Below are 20825 nucleotides of genomic sequence, written 5' to 3' on the forward strand. Positions count from 1 at the left end.
CACAGTGTGCTGGATGTTTTAATTGACAGAACGTTTCTGCGATGATTCGTGACGAGATCATAAAGACGCCCGGGCTGCTGGATAATTTCAGACGTTTTACGAAGATGGAAAACAATACTTCGTGCACTAGTTTTCAAGGCATCACACTTTCTAATACATTCCCGTCCAAGCACCGCTCCTTGATTTCGGAATGTGCAAAAATAAGTAAAAAAAGGAGGGCAACGGTGAAGCGGTGAGTGTAAACCGTAGAGAACAAACAGCACGAACAGTTACTAAAGCTGTGCTCGTGGAAACGTCGCAGTTGGTTATACGACGTGCGCAGGCGGGGACAATATAATACTGGTTCTGCGAGCGCGTGCCAAACTGCATTCTCGCGCCTTTTAATGTAGCAATAGCGTGCTGCAGAATCATGATGATTGCAGAAGATTACGGCAGGAGAACGGTAACCACGAGATTTCGGCCGCTGTGACCGTGCGACAATGCACTGTACGCTCCGCCGGCCGAAAAGGACAGCGCTCTCCTAGCGGAATATTCCGCAATTGTCGCGATTGCGATAGTGCACTGGTGAGAAATGAGCCTCGGGGCAATACATGAGCATGAAAGGTCGCGCATGCATGCACAATGCCGTGTCTCCACACAGGGCGCTTGCTATGTTAAAGGACGCGAGAATGCAGCTTGGCACGCGCTCGCAGAACCTGCATTATTTTGTCCCCGCTTGTACAATTAGGACTGAGAGAAGCAGAAATTTCTATCGACCCTTTGCTTGTTTTTTTTTTTTTCATTTTGCGTGTTTATACTGGTGGCACGCGTTAACAATATCCGTATTTGCTTCAGCAGAACGAACTGCTCCCGTTAAGCGAGTTATGAGTGGAGATAGACTTGCAATCTGTCCATGTAAAGAGAGGTGCCTTTGACGACATTACCGCGTTGCGTGATGACAGACGTAGCTTTTATTATACAAAATACAGAAACGGACAATAATGGCGATCACAGGAGAAACACACAATGGAGCGGCTTTAAAATGCGAATTTGAAGTCAATTTTGATGGAAAATTTAGCGCACACAACGTACAGCAACAGCACTTTGTGGAGTCTTTACACTCCGCTTTATAACCCACAGTGCTTCAAATTGAGATTTTTTTCGGACATGATTAAAGCATCCAAGGATGCACCACTGTTAAAGACACGCGGAATGTAAAGCGTACAAACGCGACACGACATCACCCGTACAAAATAGTCCACGTAACATTCATTAAGCGCGAGTGCATTGGTCCATTTTAAAGGGACACTAAAGGTTACTATTAAGTCAACGTGGACTGTTGAAATACCATCACAGAAACCTCGAAACGCTTGTTTCGTGCCAAGGAGAGGCTTATTTTAAGAGAAAATGCGTTCTGAAGCGTCCGCGTACTTCTAGCGCAGTTCAAATCGCCCGCCCTCCGATCGAGGAGTACTGACATCATGGTCTCATAGTGACGTTGCGCCATCGGTGAGTAGAACGGCGTCCGCAGACGGCGCTACGGCTTTTCTGCGCAAAACGCAAACGCGCGGCCAGAAACAGAGCCAAGACAGAGCCGACAGCAGAGCGAAAGCGGGAGTATGGTGGCTAGCGGAAGGAGAAACGAATTACGTCCCACATTACGTCCCACGGCACACGGAGAGTCTGTTTTCGTTAAATTATAGGCTGCGGCGAGCTCGCAGCGTGGTCGGCGTGGTCTGTGAGAAGTGACGAGCGTTTTCGCACTTGCAACAGGGCATAAAAAAGTGCGAATCGACGCAAAACTCGGCCTAGAAACGTGCTTCGCCACAGCCAGGGCTCAATACGACCCAAGCTGGCACGACCCAGATGTCGTTTCCCGCACCGCCACCAGGCGCCGCTACTATACCTCAAACTCCAGCGCAAGACGCCCATAAGCTGGTACTTCATTCTGTGACGCAAACTTCGACGCTCGTCGCAATGGACACTGACACCGACAGATTGGCTCGCGATGGTGGGCTCAACTTCAGCGATTTGAACACCGACGAGCGCGACCTGCTGCTGAGGGCTCGCACTGCCGGCGTCGTTGCGTACTACGACGGCGGCCTCGACACCGGCTCTCCGGAGCGGGAAAGCAACGAGGGCTTCCCACGACATGACATGGACGTGGCATTCTCGCTGCTTGTTCCAAATGAAACTTTCGCGAGCCAGCAGAACCCTCACAGCACGACGCGATAACGAAACTACTGAAACTCCAAAGCGGGCGCGGCGCAGAGTCGAGCGCGCACAGTCGAGCGAAAACGAAACCTTTCGAACACCCATATTACTGAAGGGTAACCTCAAAATATTATTTTTTCTTAGAATCGAATAGACGTAAACAAGTAGCATTTTTTCCGTCTTATAATCAAATGAAATGATATTTTTAATACGAGTAGTTGAGTATCAGTAACACAAATTATGAGGAGTGCTTTCGTCATCGGGCTAGTACCGGAATGTCGCTGGGGGGTCTCAAATCGTGTCATGCATTTACCTCAATTTCTCGGTTACTAAAGCTCTGTTCGCGATTATATTGACGCCTTAGACGTTCTAGAACATTGCTCTACCACTTTAACTTGAGTTTCTTGTAACCTTTAGTGTCCCTTTAAGTTCAGCTGCACCACGATGGGCACGTTGTATCACATTATACCAGTTGTTCGATAGCAGTTGAATCATTTCACACAGATCTATTTCGACAACTGGTCCTTGCCTGCAGAATCATTTCATGCATGTCCCTAAAACGACGTTCACACACACACACACACACACACGCATAAAAAAGAAGCAAATTGTCTTTCACTCAATCGTGAGGTAAAACCAGGACTAGCGTCAACATGATGCAAAAACCGAGCAGCACTGCCAGCAGCTGCAGCATGCCACTCAACTGGCTGTTCTTGTCCCTCTGCAGGACCTCGAAGAACGTCACGTACAAGAGGGTGCCCGTTGCTACGCCATTGAGACCGGCAACCACGGGCGAGTCCTCGAGTTTGTTCTTGGTCACTGCTCCAATGAGCGCGCCGAGCGGCGACATGACCGAGAAGATCGCAATGTAGATGAGGATGGTTCGCGCCTTCATGCGACTCGCGGTCATGTCGAAGCCCACGACGAACGCGATGACGAACTTGTGGATGGAGATGGCGAGGAACATGATCCAAGTGGCCTGGTCCGTCGACTGCAGGCCCAGCGAGAGGCCCTCGAAGATCGAGTGAAACGAGAGGGCCACCACGATCAGAACGCTGCCGAGAGAGATGCGCTGCGGGCCGAGTTCGTCGCCGGCCACCGCATCCGCAGGAAAGGCCTGCTTGTCCTCCACGCCGTTCTCTTGCGTCGGAGGAGGCGGCGGCGGTGGTGGTTGCTCCGCATCGTGACTAAGTTGTAACGAGACAAAAAGGAAAAACGAGGACCACAGTTTGCCCCCAGAGAGTGGAGCACGAGCTTTACACTGACACTGATTTACCGGACACCGCAATAATTTCCCTTTAAATGTAATGAGATGTTGCATCGTCCATCAGAAAACGTGTCGACGAATATTCGACACAAAATTCTCAATGAATGCAGCGCAAGGTACGGTCTACATGATTTACCAATAGGATGAATAAGCGAAGGCAGCTAGAAACAAGGCTGCCTGCCAATGTCAAAGGTACACTCGCCCACAAAATATTGCGGGGCGCGCGAGCGCGTGGCGAAATAGTGTTCCTGTATATGCTCCCGCAGGAAGCAGAGTTGCGCGTAACTTATCCGGCGCCACTCGCACCGCTATTCGCCGAGTGCTATCACGTGGTGCAAAATGACGTCAAATGCTCAACGCGCCTCTGCGAAGCCAGCTATACGGGTACGATGCCCACTCGTCGCTTCCGTCAGTGCCATCGACAGTGGCGTAGCAAAGGGGGGAGGAGGGGCGGGGGCCCTGGGCCCAGGGTGCACGGGGCCATTAGGTGGGGGGGGGGGGGGGGTGACAGAAGAGCTATCGGCACCGGGTGCCAGACGACCTAGCTACGCCACTGGCCATCGATATTGGAATCAGTGGACCGTCGAGCGTGCGTTGCATTCGTTGGCTCCGGGCTGTAGGTACGGTATTCGACGGTATTACGTCAAGGATCTTGGTGAAGTAATACAAAACACATCATATTGACACCTGTATTCCAGTGCGGAGGCGCGCAGCGCACCAAACTGCACAAACCGCACGGAAGCTGGCAAAGCTTTTTACGCGGTGCCGCGCGGACGGACAGGCGTGCGCCGGCGACTGGTATGGCTACTGCGTATCAGCCGAGACCGGCCGGCTCCGAAAGGGACCAGGATAAGCGAGATGCGTACGCCTTGTTTAAAGAGGTGAGTTTGCCTTGTTTACAGTAAAGCAACATTTATCTCGAGTAACGCCCCCGCGAACGCTGACATGCGTACGGTTGGCATGAAAGGTTGTTGTACGGTTTTTGGCGTATACGTGAAGCTCGGAGCAGACGCGGGACAAAAATTAACGACACGTCTGTGTCGCGCTGCAATTGTACGCCAAGAACGCTAACTTACGGACTAGCCCAATTCGCTGTGTTGCCTATATACGATTGTTTTGACTATGCGGCTCTAAAACAGTTTTCAGAACAGAGTAAATACCAGCGGATTCAATTTGCACGCTGCACCCTGGTTTTTCTGTCCTCTGTTGCTTTTAAATTTTTTGTCGGCGTTCTGATTCTTTAAGTAACGTTGATTGATGTGCTAGTGCTCATTGTTTTGTAGTAAGCGAAAACCTCGCGCGCTCCCGCTTATGAGGCAGCTGTGATAGCTTCAGCATCTACCGCCAGCAATATCTTCCTTGTTTGATCGGCCTTAGTTGACGTAAGCATTGTAAAATTATGCCTGTATGCTTAATAATCCCTGTGTTATATTAAATTGACCCGAATAGTATGAAAAGATCAAGAAAAATGTGTTATACTATAGCCGGCAATGTCTGAATAATTACTTTGCAAGTTTGCCATGTTTACGTGATTAGTGCAATACAAATAGCCGGTTGTTATTCTTATTAGCTTGTTTCCTTTCCAGTTACTTTGAATTCTGTCCCCCAAGGCTTCAAGAACCAGCACTCTTGCCCTTCTGCGCGCTGCCATTGGTCCTCCATTCTCTTGTACTAAATAAATTTGATCTAGACGCTCGTCCATCTTGAATCGTTTTCCACTTCGATTTGCTGCTACGAAGCAGCTGGTTAGTATGTGGTATGAATGGAACCTTAATTGTAAGCTTTGTATAAAATATGTGCATGTGAACATTTGAAATGCGTTTAAATCTGCTTGTCGGCAGCGCATATACCGAAAACGTGCAGCTGCTGTGAAAGGAGGTTAGCGATAAGCGACTCCGTTAACGGTCCCTGGCATAACTGCAGGCACGATAGTTCTCTTGGCAACGATCATTAATCGGCTGGTTGCGGCAGCCAAAATGCGCTCCCATAATTGTTCACTTTACGTGTATGAAGTCTTCTTTAAACGCCCTTTAAAATATTTCTTGCCTTCCAGCCTCGGCGAGAAAACTTCATATGCATGCTGGAAAATATTGCACCGCTTTTTGTTACAAGGTACAGCGCGTGTGCACGCGAACTTTCGAGCTGTTCGAGCCAAGGGCCTAGTCAGAATTTTATTTCGGGGGATCGAGGGGGTCCCACCTCCTGTATGTACGTTCGCGGGTGTGTTTGTATATGTGTGTATATATGTACGTACAAAATTTCGGGGGGCTGGAACCCTACCCCATTCAGGCTACGCCAATGGGGTAGGGTAAAAGAAAGAAAGAAACAACGAAAAAAGAAAGAAACAACGAAGATTGGCCACGAGAAACGCCACCGGGCCCTATGCGTCCGCACTCGTGACTCGACAAAAAGCGGCCCCAGCGGCGCTCGCAAGCTCACGCTTCACACAGCATAGCTCGTCACATAATATAGCTTCACGCTCGTTATAGCTGCCACAGCGCGAATCGCAAGACGGGCACGTCGCGGCTACATTCAGATATTGCCGGCGCGCAAGGAGGAATCGCGGGAACATGCGCGCATGCAGTCCCGGAGGGACGCGCATGCGCCGGTCTCGACAACAGGGGTGCGCCGCCAGAAGTCGCGGAGGGCCGTTTCGCCCCGCGCTCGCGCGCCGCGCAAAATTTTATGGGCGAGTGCACGTCGCACCTAATTTTTCAGATGGTCGAATGTTGTATAGGACCACGCTTGTGGTCATGATGTGAAAGTAAGTAATATCAATTGTCAATCAACTGAATCTATGTTTGATGCTGTTAATGTACTGACTTCGAGAAGGCCTCGCGATGAGTTTGATTGATGGTCCTTACAAATTCGTCACAGATTTTTCTCTGGCTGAATGCGCGACCGTCTGCTAAGCAGAAATATAGCACAATGTTCATGCCCACCTGCAGTTCATTACAGCGGCTCTGTGTGAATGACCGTGGTCGGACGGGTGATGGCTGTGACCTAGGCAGGCGTGGACGATCTCTTCCAGCGCGTAGACGGCGAGGAAGCCCACACAGACGACTCCTTCAGTGACGGGAAAGTCGGTCGTCAGCTTCTCGAATCCTTCGCGCACTTCGGGCAGAAGGTGCAAGAAGCTTGTGGCGAACAGTACGCCGCCTCCGATGCAGACGAGAAACGCGAACGCCTTGTCGCCCCACCTCGCCATGCTAAGCCTCTTGACGAGCCAGATGGGAAGCAGCCCTGACAGCAGCGTTCCGAACAAGAGCAACAGCGGGGCCGCGACTTGAGACCACTGAAATGCCATCTTTCACCGACTTCTCGAGTCCGTGGCGGGTTCGGGCTTGTAGAAGGTGTGGCCTAGTGTCTTCGAGTGGTGTCCTGAGGACGGATCCGGAATTCTGAGCCAGAATGAGACACACGACCCCCGTCAGGCACTCTTGTGTTTTCGAGGATCTGCAAAAACAGGACAAGCGTACGCGGACGTCAAGTGAGTGGTTCATAACACTGTTGGGAGTTGCATTGAGCTCTATGATCTGCCAGGACTGACCTTGGGTTTTCTGTTCCATTACGGGTCAGCGAAACATTGCAGTCGGACAGGAACAGGGAAGGCGTAGACTGGGGAGGCGTTTCCGGGACAACGTGAAAAACCGCCGAAGGGCATAATCGTATGGATCAGCCTCCACTTACACCAGAGCACTCACAGTGCATCAGCGTCAGCTGCGCACGAGGGGATTGTACGAGTTTGCGCCGGTCGCGCAAGTTCTTAAAGATTTAAACGGAGGTGGCAGCTTGCACTATACGAACCGATAAGCAGAAATAAAAGGGCTCGCTGCGTTGCATTCGAATACACTCTACAACGCAGCCCGTCAAACACCGATTCATGTTAAAAAAAGAAAGAAATAGACACAGCTCAGCCCTCAGCTGAAAGAGAGAAAGATAAACGGGGTTGGAAACGCAGGGAACCTTTAGGTGAAATATCAGTGCGATACTGACGATTGTGAATGAATCAGATGAGCTGAAAAAATACTGTCAAAAAGCATGAAGCCAGATTGGTATACCGATCTGGCCCTGATGCTGTTTGACGCGATTTTTTCAACTGCTATACGTATGACAAGTGCGACTCGCTTTTAAAGGAGTCACCGAGGCTGTCCGAAGAATGAGTGTCAATATAAAGGAAAATATGAACGTCGCTGCAGTCAACAGCCTCAAGTGTGTCTATTTACAAATGACATGCCTCATAATATCACGCTTAGTAAAGAAGGAACCGGCGGAGCATGCCCCGCATGAAAGTGAAGAACCTAAACACGATTGGGCGCCATAAAATTGCGAAGGTCCATTTGCTTTACCTGTTCGTTGGCCTGGTGTCAGACGGGTTGCGCCATTATACAGGACACATTTAATGCAAGCTGAAAGCCCAACACACGACTGTCTTCAGAACGGCCAGAAATCGAGAGGATCTTGTTCTTAGCCTCATTACTTGCCTAGTCGGCCGCTGATGCAAGTGACGGGGAGGGGGGTCCGGTGCCAACAGGCATCACCCACGAACTGACAGGCGCCTAATAAGCATTAGCAACGCGTTCCATGTACAGTACCTGCTCGAGGTCACGGGTTCGGTCCCGGCCGCGGCGACATTTTGATGGGGGCGAATACCGTATTTTGATGGGGGAGAATACTGTGATGGGGGCGAATACCGGAATACCGACGTCAGTTTGACGTCACGGATTGCAAAGTAGTTTTTTCGCATTTCGGCCGTTGTGTTTCACCAAAAGTTCTTGAAATTTGCTGTGTGCAGTCTTGGGCTCTCTTAAAACACAATACTGTTAGTCTTTAGCCGTAAACGTTTATCTAGGCCTGTGCAGACGCCGCCAAATCCATTACGTCACGCCAAGCTGGTGCGGGAATTTCAAGGCGGCGTTGCCACCCAGCTTTCGCTCTTGCCCCCCCTTTTTTTTCTGGCTTACCAAGCGTCTTTTCACGGTAAGAGTGACTTTTACGATATTGTAGAAGGGTAAGGTACTAACACATTTCAAATTATTTCTATCTTTAATGTCTCCTTTTGGGAGTCTACGAACCTTCTGATAAATAAGACATGCTATACTCTGACCACGCCCCGCATTACATGACGGTGCCATACATTTTTTCTTTGTGTGTGTTTTTGGCTTGGAAACGAAAGAGGACCGGCTGAATCTGATGGCGGCAGCGCAATAGGTCATATATCTTCCTTTCCAACAAAAAGCAAATCATGACACACAGGCCGCATCACTGTCGCGGCTCGAAAGCTTTGAGGTGGCGATTCATAAACGTGACGTCACTTAAGATCAGCAGACTGCGAGCTCTTTAGAGGGAGGAAAGAATGCGGTAAATAAAAAATAAATAAATAGATCCTGGGGTTTTGATCATGAGGCACCTAAATCCAAGCGCACGAGCGTTTTTGGCATTTCGCCCCCATTAAAATGTAGCCGTCGCGGCAGGTATCGAACCCGCGACCTCAGCCGCGCCGCGCCATATCCACTGGGTTACGGCGGCGGGTAACTCTGGTCAGTAAAATATTGCACTGCATGATGCAAATATACGCCAAAATTCACGTTATACTGCTCTTACTGGAGCTCAGTTTCTTTTTTCCTCCTGAAGTGAAATAAAACATTTAAATAATCAAAGCGAAACTTTGAAACAGCGAAATACCTTGACACTGCATGAAGCGACGAACGGGACAGCTGGAGCCTCCAACTTTGAACGCACAGGGGAGGGTGAGCTCAGAGAGGACCGGGTAAAACCCGGAATGCGCATGCATCGCTCCCTCCGCGGCTAGGTTATCTCGACGCTGCTGATTAAAGCATTGTGTTGCGTTCTTCTGTTCGTTCTCACTGCGACTGCTCGCGCCTCTAAAAGGAGCTGGTAAGTTCAGAGTAAACACGTCGCGCCTGCGAACTGCCTTAATGGAAACGTCCGGCTGAGGGAGCAGCGTGTAGCCTGCAAGTTTGTCGTTTAACACGACAGCGTGGGATATACAGTGCGAATGGACAGCCTGATGCAACGTATGAAATATCTTCGAAGCAACACTGAAGAGCAAAATAAGCTGAGCTGCATTAGTAAATTACCGTCCTACAATGCCAAGAAAACCACTCGTACATGCATGAGAGGAGGCTTCATAAGCCAGAAAAGACGCAAAGGGGAAAGGAGGTGGAGGGCGACGACGTCTTGAAGTTTGGACACTAGCTCACCGTGACATCATTGCTGTTGATGGCATCTCTTTGGGCCTAGTTAATTTCTTAAGTTAGACATGGGCTACATTGTATTCTAAAGGAAGAAAAGACTGAACTTGGCGAGTATCGACAACTTTTACTGTGCCACAAAAGGCCAAAATCCCCCGAAGTACTTTGAAATTTGTGGCGTCGCACTGACGTACCGGCACTCGGGTTTCTGAGCGAAATACAATAAATGTACGTTTAGCCTACGTTCTGCTATCTAGAAATCAACCTCTTACCGCGAAAGTGAAGGCAAAATGGAATTTTGAAGCAATGCCTTCACCGTCTAAACTGATTTTGTTAACACGAAGCTTCAGCTGTTACTTTCCAGATTCAGATACATGAGAAACTTAGCTATGCTCTGCTTATGTATCTTCTGAGCTCACTGATTTGAACGTTTAAAAAAATATATGAAGTCAAATTCCTTTTCCTTTGTGTGTGTGTACATGTGCGTGTGGTTGTTTGTGCGTGCGCGTGCGTGTCGCACTGCTGCATGCATTCCTACGCGTTTCAATAATTCGTACACAGTTCCGCCGATTTCATTGCGCATGCACAGTTTGTCGCGTCACTGAATATAAGATTGACCAAATGGCGGGTTTTCTCATAGGAGATCGGAGCGCATTCACAGACGAGTAAGCGTGAAAGAAGCTAATGTGTGAAACGTGGTCAAGTCTTGATTCAGAAACGTCGCGGGCCTTGCAAGTGATGCGACCCAAACCGGCACGCGCCAACCAGCACGTCAACAACGACCACGGACGAAATAAGGCGTCAGCAGCGATCAAAGAGGCTGCAGCTCCGATGAAAGTTCTTAAGGGATGCCCTAAGCCTAACAAGGTACTGATTTGGAGGAGGAGGAAGAAATAAAGAGAGAAGGCAGAGATGTTAACCAGAAATGCGTCTTGAGGGCTACCCTACTCTGGGGGACGGGAAAGAGGGAATATGAAGGTAAGTTAGAGACGGGGAGGCAAGGGGGAGGAAAGCTACGGTCAGCTCGCGCACGCACGCGGAGCGCCTGAGCGAGCCGAAGGCGTTCACGCAAGCGCAGTCACCCTCAAGAAAGACAAAAGTGCCTTCATAGCTTTGTGAGAGTGGGAATTACGAATCCACGCAGGTTATCATCGCAAACTTACAAAGACATCGCGGGAACGAAAATATGGAGCTCTGTATGTTTTTGTTACCGTGATTTTTGTGTATTGGGCCTAGCAAAGGTCCTCAGCATACCTACAAGATGAGCTAAAGTTGTACGCGGCCCCTTTTGAGCTTCATAATTTACAGGTTATCGCGCCCCAGCGCCGCAACTTGGATATTGGTAACGCCGTATAGAAGAACCCGATTAGTTGTTTAACAGCTGGGGTGATTTGACCAGCCCTTAAGTCTATACTGCAGGCACGGCCGGGGAACCGAATACGTGACCTTATGCTCCGCAGCGAAAAAAAAAAAAAAAAAACCTTAGCCGTTGGGTTACCAAGGCAACCACTTTCAAAATTTTCAAAAATACTTTTTCCGGCATGGTTTACACGAACTGAACTGAACTTTCTTTTTTCGATGCTCAATACACAGTATATACATTACATAAAGTATATAAGTCTATACAGTATACACATTCGAGGAAGCGCGTAACGAGTCAGTCAGTGTACAGTAAAAGAAAATTACGAACGTGTTCGCAGCAAGCCGCCGGACGAGGAGCATTTGCATTCGTGGCATACTCGAAAGCATGCCGAACTCTCGTGGTAAAAACTATCTCTGGAACACGCCCGAAAACACTCGCGTGCGGTGACACGTTGGCATTGGGCACTTACAGTGCATTGACAGAACAATGTGGCACACCGTAAATCACGAAAACGAACGAGAAGTGAACAATGGGGATTCTATAGGTAAATAAACGAAGTTCACAAATAATTCAGCATCAACTAGAAAAGAGCGTTGCGTTAAGAAGACAATTGCACTGTGTGAGAGAACAATCGCTCAACGTAAAGAACGCCGTATACTCGGGACGCACGAAAAAAACAAAAAAGAAAAGAAAGAAAACAGCTGAGGTGAGGGAACAAAATAATATTCAGGGTGCGAAGAACGATTGGGTACTAGCGTAATTAAGATACGAAGAATATTTCGAAAGCGCTTGCTCAACTCATTAAAGGGTCACTAAAGTGAAACAATAAATCAGTTTAGACTAATAAAGCATTGTTTGAGAACCCTACAGGCAGTCATTTCAAAATAATAGTTTGATTATTAGATGAGAAAATGAAGGTCGAAGTATGAGTACTTGAATTTCGCGCCGAAACCCCGACGCCGGTACGTCACTGTGACGTCAGGGATTCCAAAGTATGTTTTCGCATTTGGTCCGCGTTGGCTGAGTAAAGGTTCCCGAAATTTGCCGTGTTTAATATTTGGTTCCTTTAGAACACAATGTAATGCATCTGTACCGCTATATAATTAAGTAGGCCCTAGAAGATGCCATCAAAATCCGTGACGTCACAGCGACCAGGTGCGGGAACTTCAAGGAGGCATCGCCACCCGTATTTCCTTCTTGCGCTTTTTCTGACTTACCAAGAGTCTTATGATAGCAAGAGTGGTGTTTTTGGCGTCGAAGAAAGGTAATTTACTGATGCAGAAGAAATCATTTTTCTCTTTAGTGTCCCTTTAAAGTGGCATTTCACGAGCACTTGTAGTATGCTCAAGAGGGACGTCTTTGACGCAGCCTGGGAACCCTTTGGCGTTGAGGTACATCTTTGGCTGCCGCATGTTTACGGTGTAAGCATTAGCTATTCTATTCGTGGTGGTGGTGGTTAACCTGCCATGCTTGGCAGGCACTTGTTCCACATGAAAAACGCTAGCGTGTCACCAAAAGGTTAATCAACTCAGTGTCTCGGAGGAAGGCAATCAACATGCCCAGGACTTCTTATTATAGTAATTCAGGGCCGTTCAGAAAACACTAGGTCTTGAACACAAGCCTACAGAATAAAGATCTTCCGCATGTGATCTTTCCTATTCCTGTTTGTTTGTCTGCTATAGCAGAAACATTCCCTGGCCCTCCCTATAACAATCTCCCCATTGCCCTGATGTACTTTAGCCTGCCTAAAGCGGCTCAGGTTGAACTCTTTGCGTTTTACTGCCCTACGATATACATTCGAAATTGAATGTCCTATTGTCAACTTAAACCCTGTGGGGATGCGTGACTCTCGCGCGTCCCCTGATGTTTTTCCCGCATGGCGCGTCTCCTGCAGGGCGGCTTCGCCCGCCGCGTGGCCTGGCACCCGCGGCGCTCGGAGTGGTTGAAGCGCAGTGCGAGAGATGGCGCTAGTGTTGCGCTGCTAACGCCGCCGACAGGCGAGGTTACCTGGGCGCCGAAAGGAAGGCGCTTGCGCTTTTTGGGTTCGGGAAGCGAGCGGGAGCGGACGTGCCGCCCGCGCGTGCGCCGACCATGCTTCTGCGAGACCGTCTCGCGTGGCCGCTTTCGAACGTGCCACCATTCGCGTGACTGTACACGCGAACGACCAGGCGTTGGGATCCAGCATGGGGCGAACATATTCGCTCGCAATGCGGTCGCGGTAAGTCGGACTTCTAGATTTGTCGCGCGCCCATCGGCATGTTTTGGGGATAGCAACTCGGCTAGCAGGCATTGATCTATGAAAGGTGCAATAAATGCCCTTGTGACTGTTTGCACTACTGTGTTGTCGTTCCTTTGTCCCAAGAGTACGGAGGGGAACCCCGTATCTCCCACAACCCCGACCATAGCAGCCCGACAACGACATCGCAAGCTTCTCCTCAGCAAGCAATGGTGCCGAAGACCAAAGAGAAAAACAGAGACCTTGTATGTTTGCAACGGCTAATCTCAAGTGATATCTTCGGTGACAACTATCTCGTGTGATGAGGGATATGTAAAGAGAAAAAAATGTAGAGAGGCTAATTAGGTGGCTGACTGTTTGGTCGGCTCCCCAGGACGGAGCAAGACAATTATGGAGTGAAGGGAGGATACGATAAATTGTCGACCCGGAAGAAAGAGAACAAAATCTAGAAGAGGGCAGTTCATTGCGTAAGACAGCTGGTCCTGGTGCATGTGAATCGGTTCAAAGACTCACGTAGATTCAGAAGCGTGGTCCTAAATATTGCATTCCGCGTCGCCATCACTATGCAATATCCGAGCCGAATAGATTTCCACATACTAAAGGCGACATCATGCTTACGACTAACAACAGCTGTCGCCAAATCTCTTATATACGCACCGCGAGGTGTGAGAAAAAGCAGAATATACCTGCATCTCGGGCACGCAGCCTGGAATTTGGATTTTTAGCATTTACTGTAGTGTATGCGCTCAACATGGTTTGATTTAACTGGCTGCGGCAACAAGCTGCTAGAGAATCCAACGTTTTTCTCAGCTCCTGCTGTCCGTAAACGTTTGGCGCCGACTGTGCCTGATACTGCTGGGCTCCAATGTCAGGTTTTATCATCGCTGGCCTTCCAAAATGTGAACCGTAGGTATCGTGCAGTGCTCGCGATTATTTTTACTTATGACTATGATATAATTGCGAGCAGTACATAAATAAATTGAACCTATGCGCTGATAGCAACAAATACGACCAACTGCTGGGAGACCGTGGGTCACTTACGTACAATCAGCTCCAGAAAACGAGTTCGAAGGGCGACCAAGAACATAAGCGGCCCCTTTGGTTTACTGCAGAACTTGAAACAATGATCTCTCTAGTAGGACACGAAGATTCCGCTAATATTTGTGTGCAACAAATTACAACATATTTGTTCTTAACCAAAGTAGTACTTCAGCATTTGGAAAGAAAAAGTTGGGCCCCATGGTAACGATTTTACGGTTTAGCTATGCGCAAGCGTATAGTCGAACCTTCACGATACGCGTTTCGCCTTATTATCTTTCTTTTATTAAATCCACTCTCTTCATATAGATGCGCCGCTTTCATTTAATAATAAAGGTGGCGCTGCTGCATTTCGATAAGCACTGCAATAGTTGTTGCCGTCTTCAATCTATTCCAGCACGTATAAGTCACCTGCTGTCTAAACTTTCCAAGCGAATGAACTAGCACACCGTTACAACAGTATTATTGTCGGTATCACTCCCTCTGGAGCTGAACCTGCAGCTGTATCCTGGTACAGCCGGACACGCATTTTACATGGGCCAACTACGGCAGGCAATGATATATCTTGCTGAACGAATTTCCTGGGCCAAAGCGACGAAGGTATTTGTACGCTACGTTTGCAGCCTTGTGCGTTCGAATGCGTTTAGTAAATAACATTTCGTAGGACACTTTAAAAAGCGATTTTATCCTAAAAGTCATATTTTATGAAGCGCCCGGTTATCGATATCTTCACTGGCGTGCTGCTCATTAGTTGTGTAAATATTGTTTTTCGGCGCTTTCGCTAGCAGCCGAAATAACGATGTCTTGGCGTCAGTTGACAATGAAATGCCGTTACAGCTGCGCATATATGAAAGTACTATTGTATACTACTACTACTTTGAAACTACTGTCGTACAGTGTTTCAAATAAAGCCGCAGGAAATGACTTCGCCACTATCATCCGCACTGTACGTGACAGATTGCGCCTGTGTCTCATACAGATAAGCTAGCAAACCTTGTTGCCAAATAATAGATAGAATTGAAGTCAGGCATTATCCTCGGCTATAGGAGAGGCACAAAACAAACGTTTGTGCGTTCTACGGCTCTCGCTTATTGCGCTTTGTCCTATTGGGGGCTTTTCACGATTGCCTGTATACGCTGGATGGGTTCGTGCGTTAGAGTGGCGACTACAGACGGATCACATATTTGCCTGTTCAGTTGTATATGAACACTGTGCATGCGTATAAATTAACGTTATGCGTTCTGCATACATGCGCGCATACCTTACTTGCATTGAGGTTTCTTAGCCTGTATGCGTGCTTTGTGGCTTCTTGCTACCTCAACGCAAGCTCTCGAGAGCTTGCGTTGTCGGTGAGAGCGTACCAGTGGGTTCGGAAACTGGCGGGAGTTAGGGTTGGCGGTGCGAGGGGTGACGAGGTTTTGCAAACTTTGTCAACCTTCTACAGCGTCACGCTCTTGAGAGCTGTGCGCATTACGACGTAAACAGAACGTGCAACTAAAAGGAATCTGGCGAAGGTCGCACATACACATAGTTGCCTTGCTTGTTGCACACGCTGCAGCTGCAGACGCCAAACTAAAGCTGTCCGTTGTCTGATGCAGGCACCTTTGCCTGCACCATTGAGAACATCATTTTTGATGGAAGCGTCAAAGTACACCTTTACATACACACCAAAACGTACGGATTTCGACATGGAACTTGAACGACTTCGAACGATTCGTAGAAGGGCCGAGAGGCGATACCGGCGCACCAAGTCAATTGAGTCACTCGACGTATACGAAAGAAAATCCAATGTCGTATTGACAGGCTGGAAGAACAACGGTGTAAGACTTTATGCAAACCATTTGACCCCCGCAAGCCACTGTCTATCATATATGGAGGACGGTGCGCGGCCTTGTCTAGTCTCTACAGCAACGACACCCATTCTGCGCTCTAGCCCTGCATCAAGGCCACTCGCAGGTTGATATAGCCGAAGTTTTCTGTATGAAGATTGCGGGTAGTGTGGTCACTATCAATAACGAAATTCTGGGTGAGGTTCCTCCGTCACGCTTCGCAGGATTGAATGTGTCCTTCTCACTTGAGGAATTGGACGCTGCTCTGGCCACATGCAGGCGCTCATCGTCGCCAGGACCGGACGGCATCACCTACGCTGCTTTACGCCACCTAGGTGAAGATGGCCGAGGTCTACTTCAGGAATGTTACAACCAGTCATGGAAGGATGGCGTCGTTACTGAGCGGTGGAAGTGCAGCCGCTTGATACCACTCCTGAAACCAGTAAAGTCGCCACTTGACCTAGCGTCCTACCGACCCATTGCGCTGTCTAGCTGTGTTGGCAAGGTCATGGAAAGAATGGTTCTCACGCGCCTAGAGTGGTATCTTGAGCGCCACAACGTATACCCCAAGGCCATGGTTGGGTTTAGAAGACGCCGCGCCGCTCCTCTGTTGACAACGTCATTGACTTCGTGACGTCTGTGCAACAAGAAAAACACCGCAAGCGTATATCGGTTTCACTTTTCCTCGATGTGAAGCGCCTATGATAATGTAAGGCATGAAGCCATCCTTGATGCCCTATAGAATAATAGAATTGGTTGACGAATGTTTCGGTGGGTTCAGTTATCTATTCAAAAAATCCTTCTTTGTGCAAAGTGCGGATGGCCGAACCGCTGAGCATTACACTTGCCATAGAGTCCCGCAGGGCGGGGTTTTTAGCCAAACTTTGTTCATCCTTGCAATCCTTGGACTTGCCGACGTTCTACTACATACAGTCAACCTTTCCATATATGCTGATGACATATGCATATGGGCCTCGGCAGTTACACGTCTCTAGGTACGTGCACGGCTTCAAAGAGCAGTGACCCTTACATCGTCGTGCCTGCGTGCTCAAGGCCTCAGCATTTCGACCGAGAAGTGCGCCTTAGTCGCTTTTACCCACAAACCCATGACCTGATACCCCATTTCTACTGACTACCAAACAATTTCATACGCGAAATCTCACCGATTCCTAGGCGTTGTAATTGACAGAGACCTTTCATGGAGCCTTCACATCTCATACTTGAAGAAGAGGCTTACCTCTATCGCCCATATACTAAGGTTTCTTGCCGGTAAAACGTGGGGCACATCCGTGGCGTCTATGCTTCAACTATATAGGACGCTCTTCCTAGGGCACTTGTGACATAGCACACCAGTGCTGTCCAATGCCAACGAATCTAACATCCATGTCCTACAGAGCATGCAAGGCCAAGCCCTTTGAACATGTGGGGAGCTACCTCGATGTGCTTCAGCCATAGCAACAATTGCCGCAGCTAGAGACCACCCAATAACGACTTATACAGCTGTCAACGCACTCCGGGCGCATGTTATAAATAGAATCCCTGACCACCATCTCGTTCGCTTGTCCGAGAAAAGACCCAAGGCAGCGTTTTCCATATCAGTTGCGGCTAACCAGTACTCTTTGTCATCGAGATACTCGCCCGCAACAAGAACGCCATTCCCTTTGTGGTGCTTGAAAAAGCCCCCTGTGTACCTTGCTGTTCCAGGAATTAACCTTACTAACGCGGCTTTCAAACAGATCACATTGGATCTTTTGCATTGTTTGTGCGCTAACCAAATCCATGTTTACACGGACGGTTCGGTTTCGGAAAGTTCGAAGGGCGCCATTATACCATTTCAATCGGTTGTCACCAAGTTTAAGACGTCACACGTAACGACATCTATCGGTTCTGAACTAGCCACTCTTCGCGCTGCTGTCCAATACATTGAAAAAGAACCGCCTAGCAAATGGGCAATATTTTGTGATTCAAAAGTAGCCCTCCAAAGCTTGCGAGGTTTACGACCTGGTAATCACGAACAGCTGGTGTCCCAAATCAACGAAATTTGCTATTTCGCTTCTGAACGAGGACACGATATAATTTTTCAGTAGCTGCCGGGACATGGCGGCATCGTTGGTAATCACCTCGCCGATGACGCTGCCCGACGTGCTCAGGCTGGAGCATGGACACTCCTTAAACCTTCATCGAAAGTAGACGCTGCAAGAGAGCTTCGCAGTCTCGCTCGTGCCATCACGTTCAGTTGCTGGCATACACCACATAACTCTAACTGTCGTTTGTACAGCCTCGACCCATCACTGAATTTGAAATTACCAGCAAACATTTTACGACGTGACGCAACACTTCTTTGTCGGCTATGGGTAGGAGTAGCATTCACTAACTCCTACAATTATCGTAGTGGAATGGTGAACTCACTGATGTGCGCTAAGTGCAAGTGTGAAGAGAGCATCAGTCATCGTCTGTGCCACTGTTCTCGCTTTGATAACCAGCGTCAGACTCTACAGCGTGCCTTGAATAGACTGGACGATCGGCCATTACAGAAGCAATTATCTTGGGACCCTGGCCTCATGGTTCATTAGCCCAGAAAGCCATTCGAGCGCTTCTTCATTACCTGAAGGCAACAGACTTGAGTACCCGACTGTAGACATCCTGCACCTAACTTAGTGCATGTAAAAGTGTGATATAGACTCATGCTCTCTCTCTCTCTCTTTCACTCCCCCATCTCCCCCCCCTGTGTAGGAAAGCAAACTGGACTCAGTCTGGTTAACCTCCCTGCCTTTACTTCCTCCCTTGTCTGTCTCTCTCTGTCCGTTGTCTGAAACTACTTTGACATTTCTGTTTCACGTGCGTTGCAGGCGGCGATAAGAAAATTATGCAGCTCCTCAGAATCGTAAATTATATACCCTTACGATGAGAGCAGGAGTTCACAAATTCTGCAGATAAAGTTATATACGCATACTTGATGCTACAGAATTCATTCCTTCCTGTAGCTTCTATTTTATACGCATGCTTGTACTTATGATTGCCTCAGACTGCCCTTCCTATAATTTGTAGAGTGGATTCATTACTCTGGCGCGCTTTGACCGAAGACCTCTAACAGAGGAACTTATTTTAAAATGCCGCCATCACAAGCCATTGCCGCAGTGGGCGACGAGGGCACTGTTGCAGTTTTTAAAGGCAACAGAATTGGACAAGCGGCTGTAGCCTGAACAGATGTTTATAGTGCTGCAAGTGCTACTGTGCTGTGCGGTGACAGTAAGCGGCGACAGTTACCGACTGTGATTGTATGTCTATGCTCCTTTTTTTCTTTATCTCTACTTTGTTATCACTTTACCTCCCCCTCCCTTCTCTCCCCAGCGCAGGGTAGCAAATCGGATCTTCCCCTCTGGTTAACCTCCCTGCCTTTCTCCTTCCCCCCTCTCTCTCATTACTGTGGCGCAAATATTAATAAACCAAGTACTTATACTTTACTAATACTTTTTTTTTTGCTCCAGTGTAATGAACGTTTACGTTACTTGACTTCGGCTGGCGTTCACTCCAATATCCCGCACCTTGTGACGTTTTGGCGAGTTGCACCTCTGCGCTGGCACAAAGAATGATGTTTTCTAATCTTACTTATGGAAGGTTGGAACGAACTTATTAGCCTACGGTCGAGCTCAAAAAGCAAAGTCATGCGCGTGGCGCAACGAAATGTGACGTCGTTCTTTCCTGGCAGACGGCGCTGCAATGTACTCGGTTCCGCGGCAAAACCACATATGACGCAATGCAGGGTGACACGAATTGGACCACTTTTGAAGTCATAGAAGCGCAGGCCGAAATTACTTTTGAAGAAAGATTCAGGAACGTGGATGAAAGTAAATGGGCGGCTAAAGGGCACAAGTACCTCCTGAAAAGCGTGGACACAGAATTGCGGAACAGGTCAAGAAAGTTGGCAGCCAAGTACAGGGTAATTCAGAGTATGAAAAGATAACCAGGAGTTATCAGAAAGAAAGTGAGAGAAACGGAGACAGTGAATTGGATGCAAAGAATGGAAACAAAAAAGACCATGGAGATTTACAAGAATGGGGAGAAAGAAATTAGAAGGGAACATTGGTACCATTACACAATGGGCAGTGCTTTGCTATTTGAGGCTCGAGCTAGTTTCCTAAGGATAAAAACGTGCTGGAGCAAATATTCGCAACAACATCAGGCATACGTCTGCTGCATCAAAAATCCGGAGACCACTGAGCACGTTCTAATGGAATGCGAAGGTATTCACTCAGCGAAACCCGCAGATTACGTAAACCTCCCGGAAGTACTTGGATTTAAAATGGATGGCAGCAACAAGCGGTCAGCAGCCCAAATAATCAAGAGACGTTTAGAGTAGTGGCGAAAAAAAAGTAGGGAAGAGATATGAGCGGATCCGTACAGGCATAGGTAACAGCACGAAGTACAGGGTGTTTCACGTAACTTGAGCCAAACTTTAACAATATGCAGATGCCGGGTAGCTAGACCGAACCTTGGTAACACTGTTTGCCGTCGCTTGGAGATGCTCAGATTACTTCTTGAAGTCCGCCTAATTAAGAATCAGTATCAAATAATTAATCAAGTTCTCAAGCATTATAATTAGATGAAAAGTGTCAATGAGAAAATTGTAGATCAATATGGAAAACTCACGATACAGCTTTCTGTTGCTCAATACATGCTACAT

At 48.2% G+C, this 20825-nt stretch overlaps 2 protein-coding genes across 6 annotated transcripts in view; both read right to left on the bottom strand.

Moving 5' to 3' along the window:
- Positions 1–20825, bottom strand: part of LOC140216108 (uncharacterized) — a 58043-nt gene that overhangs the window by 17129 nt on the left and 20089 nt on the right. The window lies entirely within an intron of this gene.
- Positions 933–12015, bottom strand: LOC140216109 (zinc transporter ZIP1-like). 4 transcript variants are annotated; one of them, XM_072286436.1, is made up of 3 exons: positions 11366–12015; positions 6403–6916; positions 933–3380 (listed from the first exon to the last, which is right to left on the bottom strand). In XM_072286436.1, exons 2-3 carry the CDS (start codon positions 6765–6767, stop codon positions 2813–2815), a joined length of 933 nt encoding a protein of 310 aa, XP_072142537.1. In that variant the 5' UTR covers positions 6768–6916; positions 11366–12015; the 3' UTR covers positions 933–2812. The 4 variants fall into 4 exon arrangements, with proteins under 4 accessions (XP_072142537.1, XP_072142535.1, XP_072142538.1 ...); XM_072286434.1 differs by lacking the exon at positions 11366–12015 and adding an exon at positions 9146–9255; XM_072286437.1 differs by lacking the exon at positions 11366–12015 and adding an exon at positions 9146–9245 and having other exon boundaries at positions 6403–6861.

Source organism: Dermacentor andersoni, chromosome 2 (assembly GCF_023375885.2).
Source record: "Dermacentor andersoni chromosome 2, qqDerAnde1_hic_scaffold, whole genome shotgun sequence".
Lineage (NCBI taxonomy): Eukaryota > Metazoa > Arthropoda > Arachnida > Ixodida > Ixodidae > Dermacentor > Dermacentor andersoni.

Excerpts from the sequence above, each read along its gene's own strand:
- LOC140216109 (XM_072286436.1), bottom strand. The coding sequence starts at position 6,767 with ATGGCATTTCAGTGGTCTCAAGTCGCGGCCCCGCTGTTGCTCTTGTTC. Across the intron at positions 3,381-6,402 it reads GCCGCTGTAATGAACTGCAG|TCACGATGCGGAGCAACCAC; the intron begins GTGGGCATGAAC and ends GTTACAACTTAG.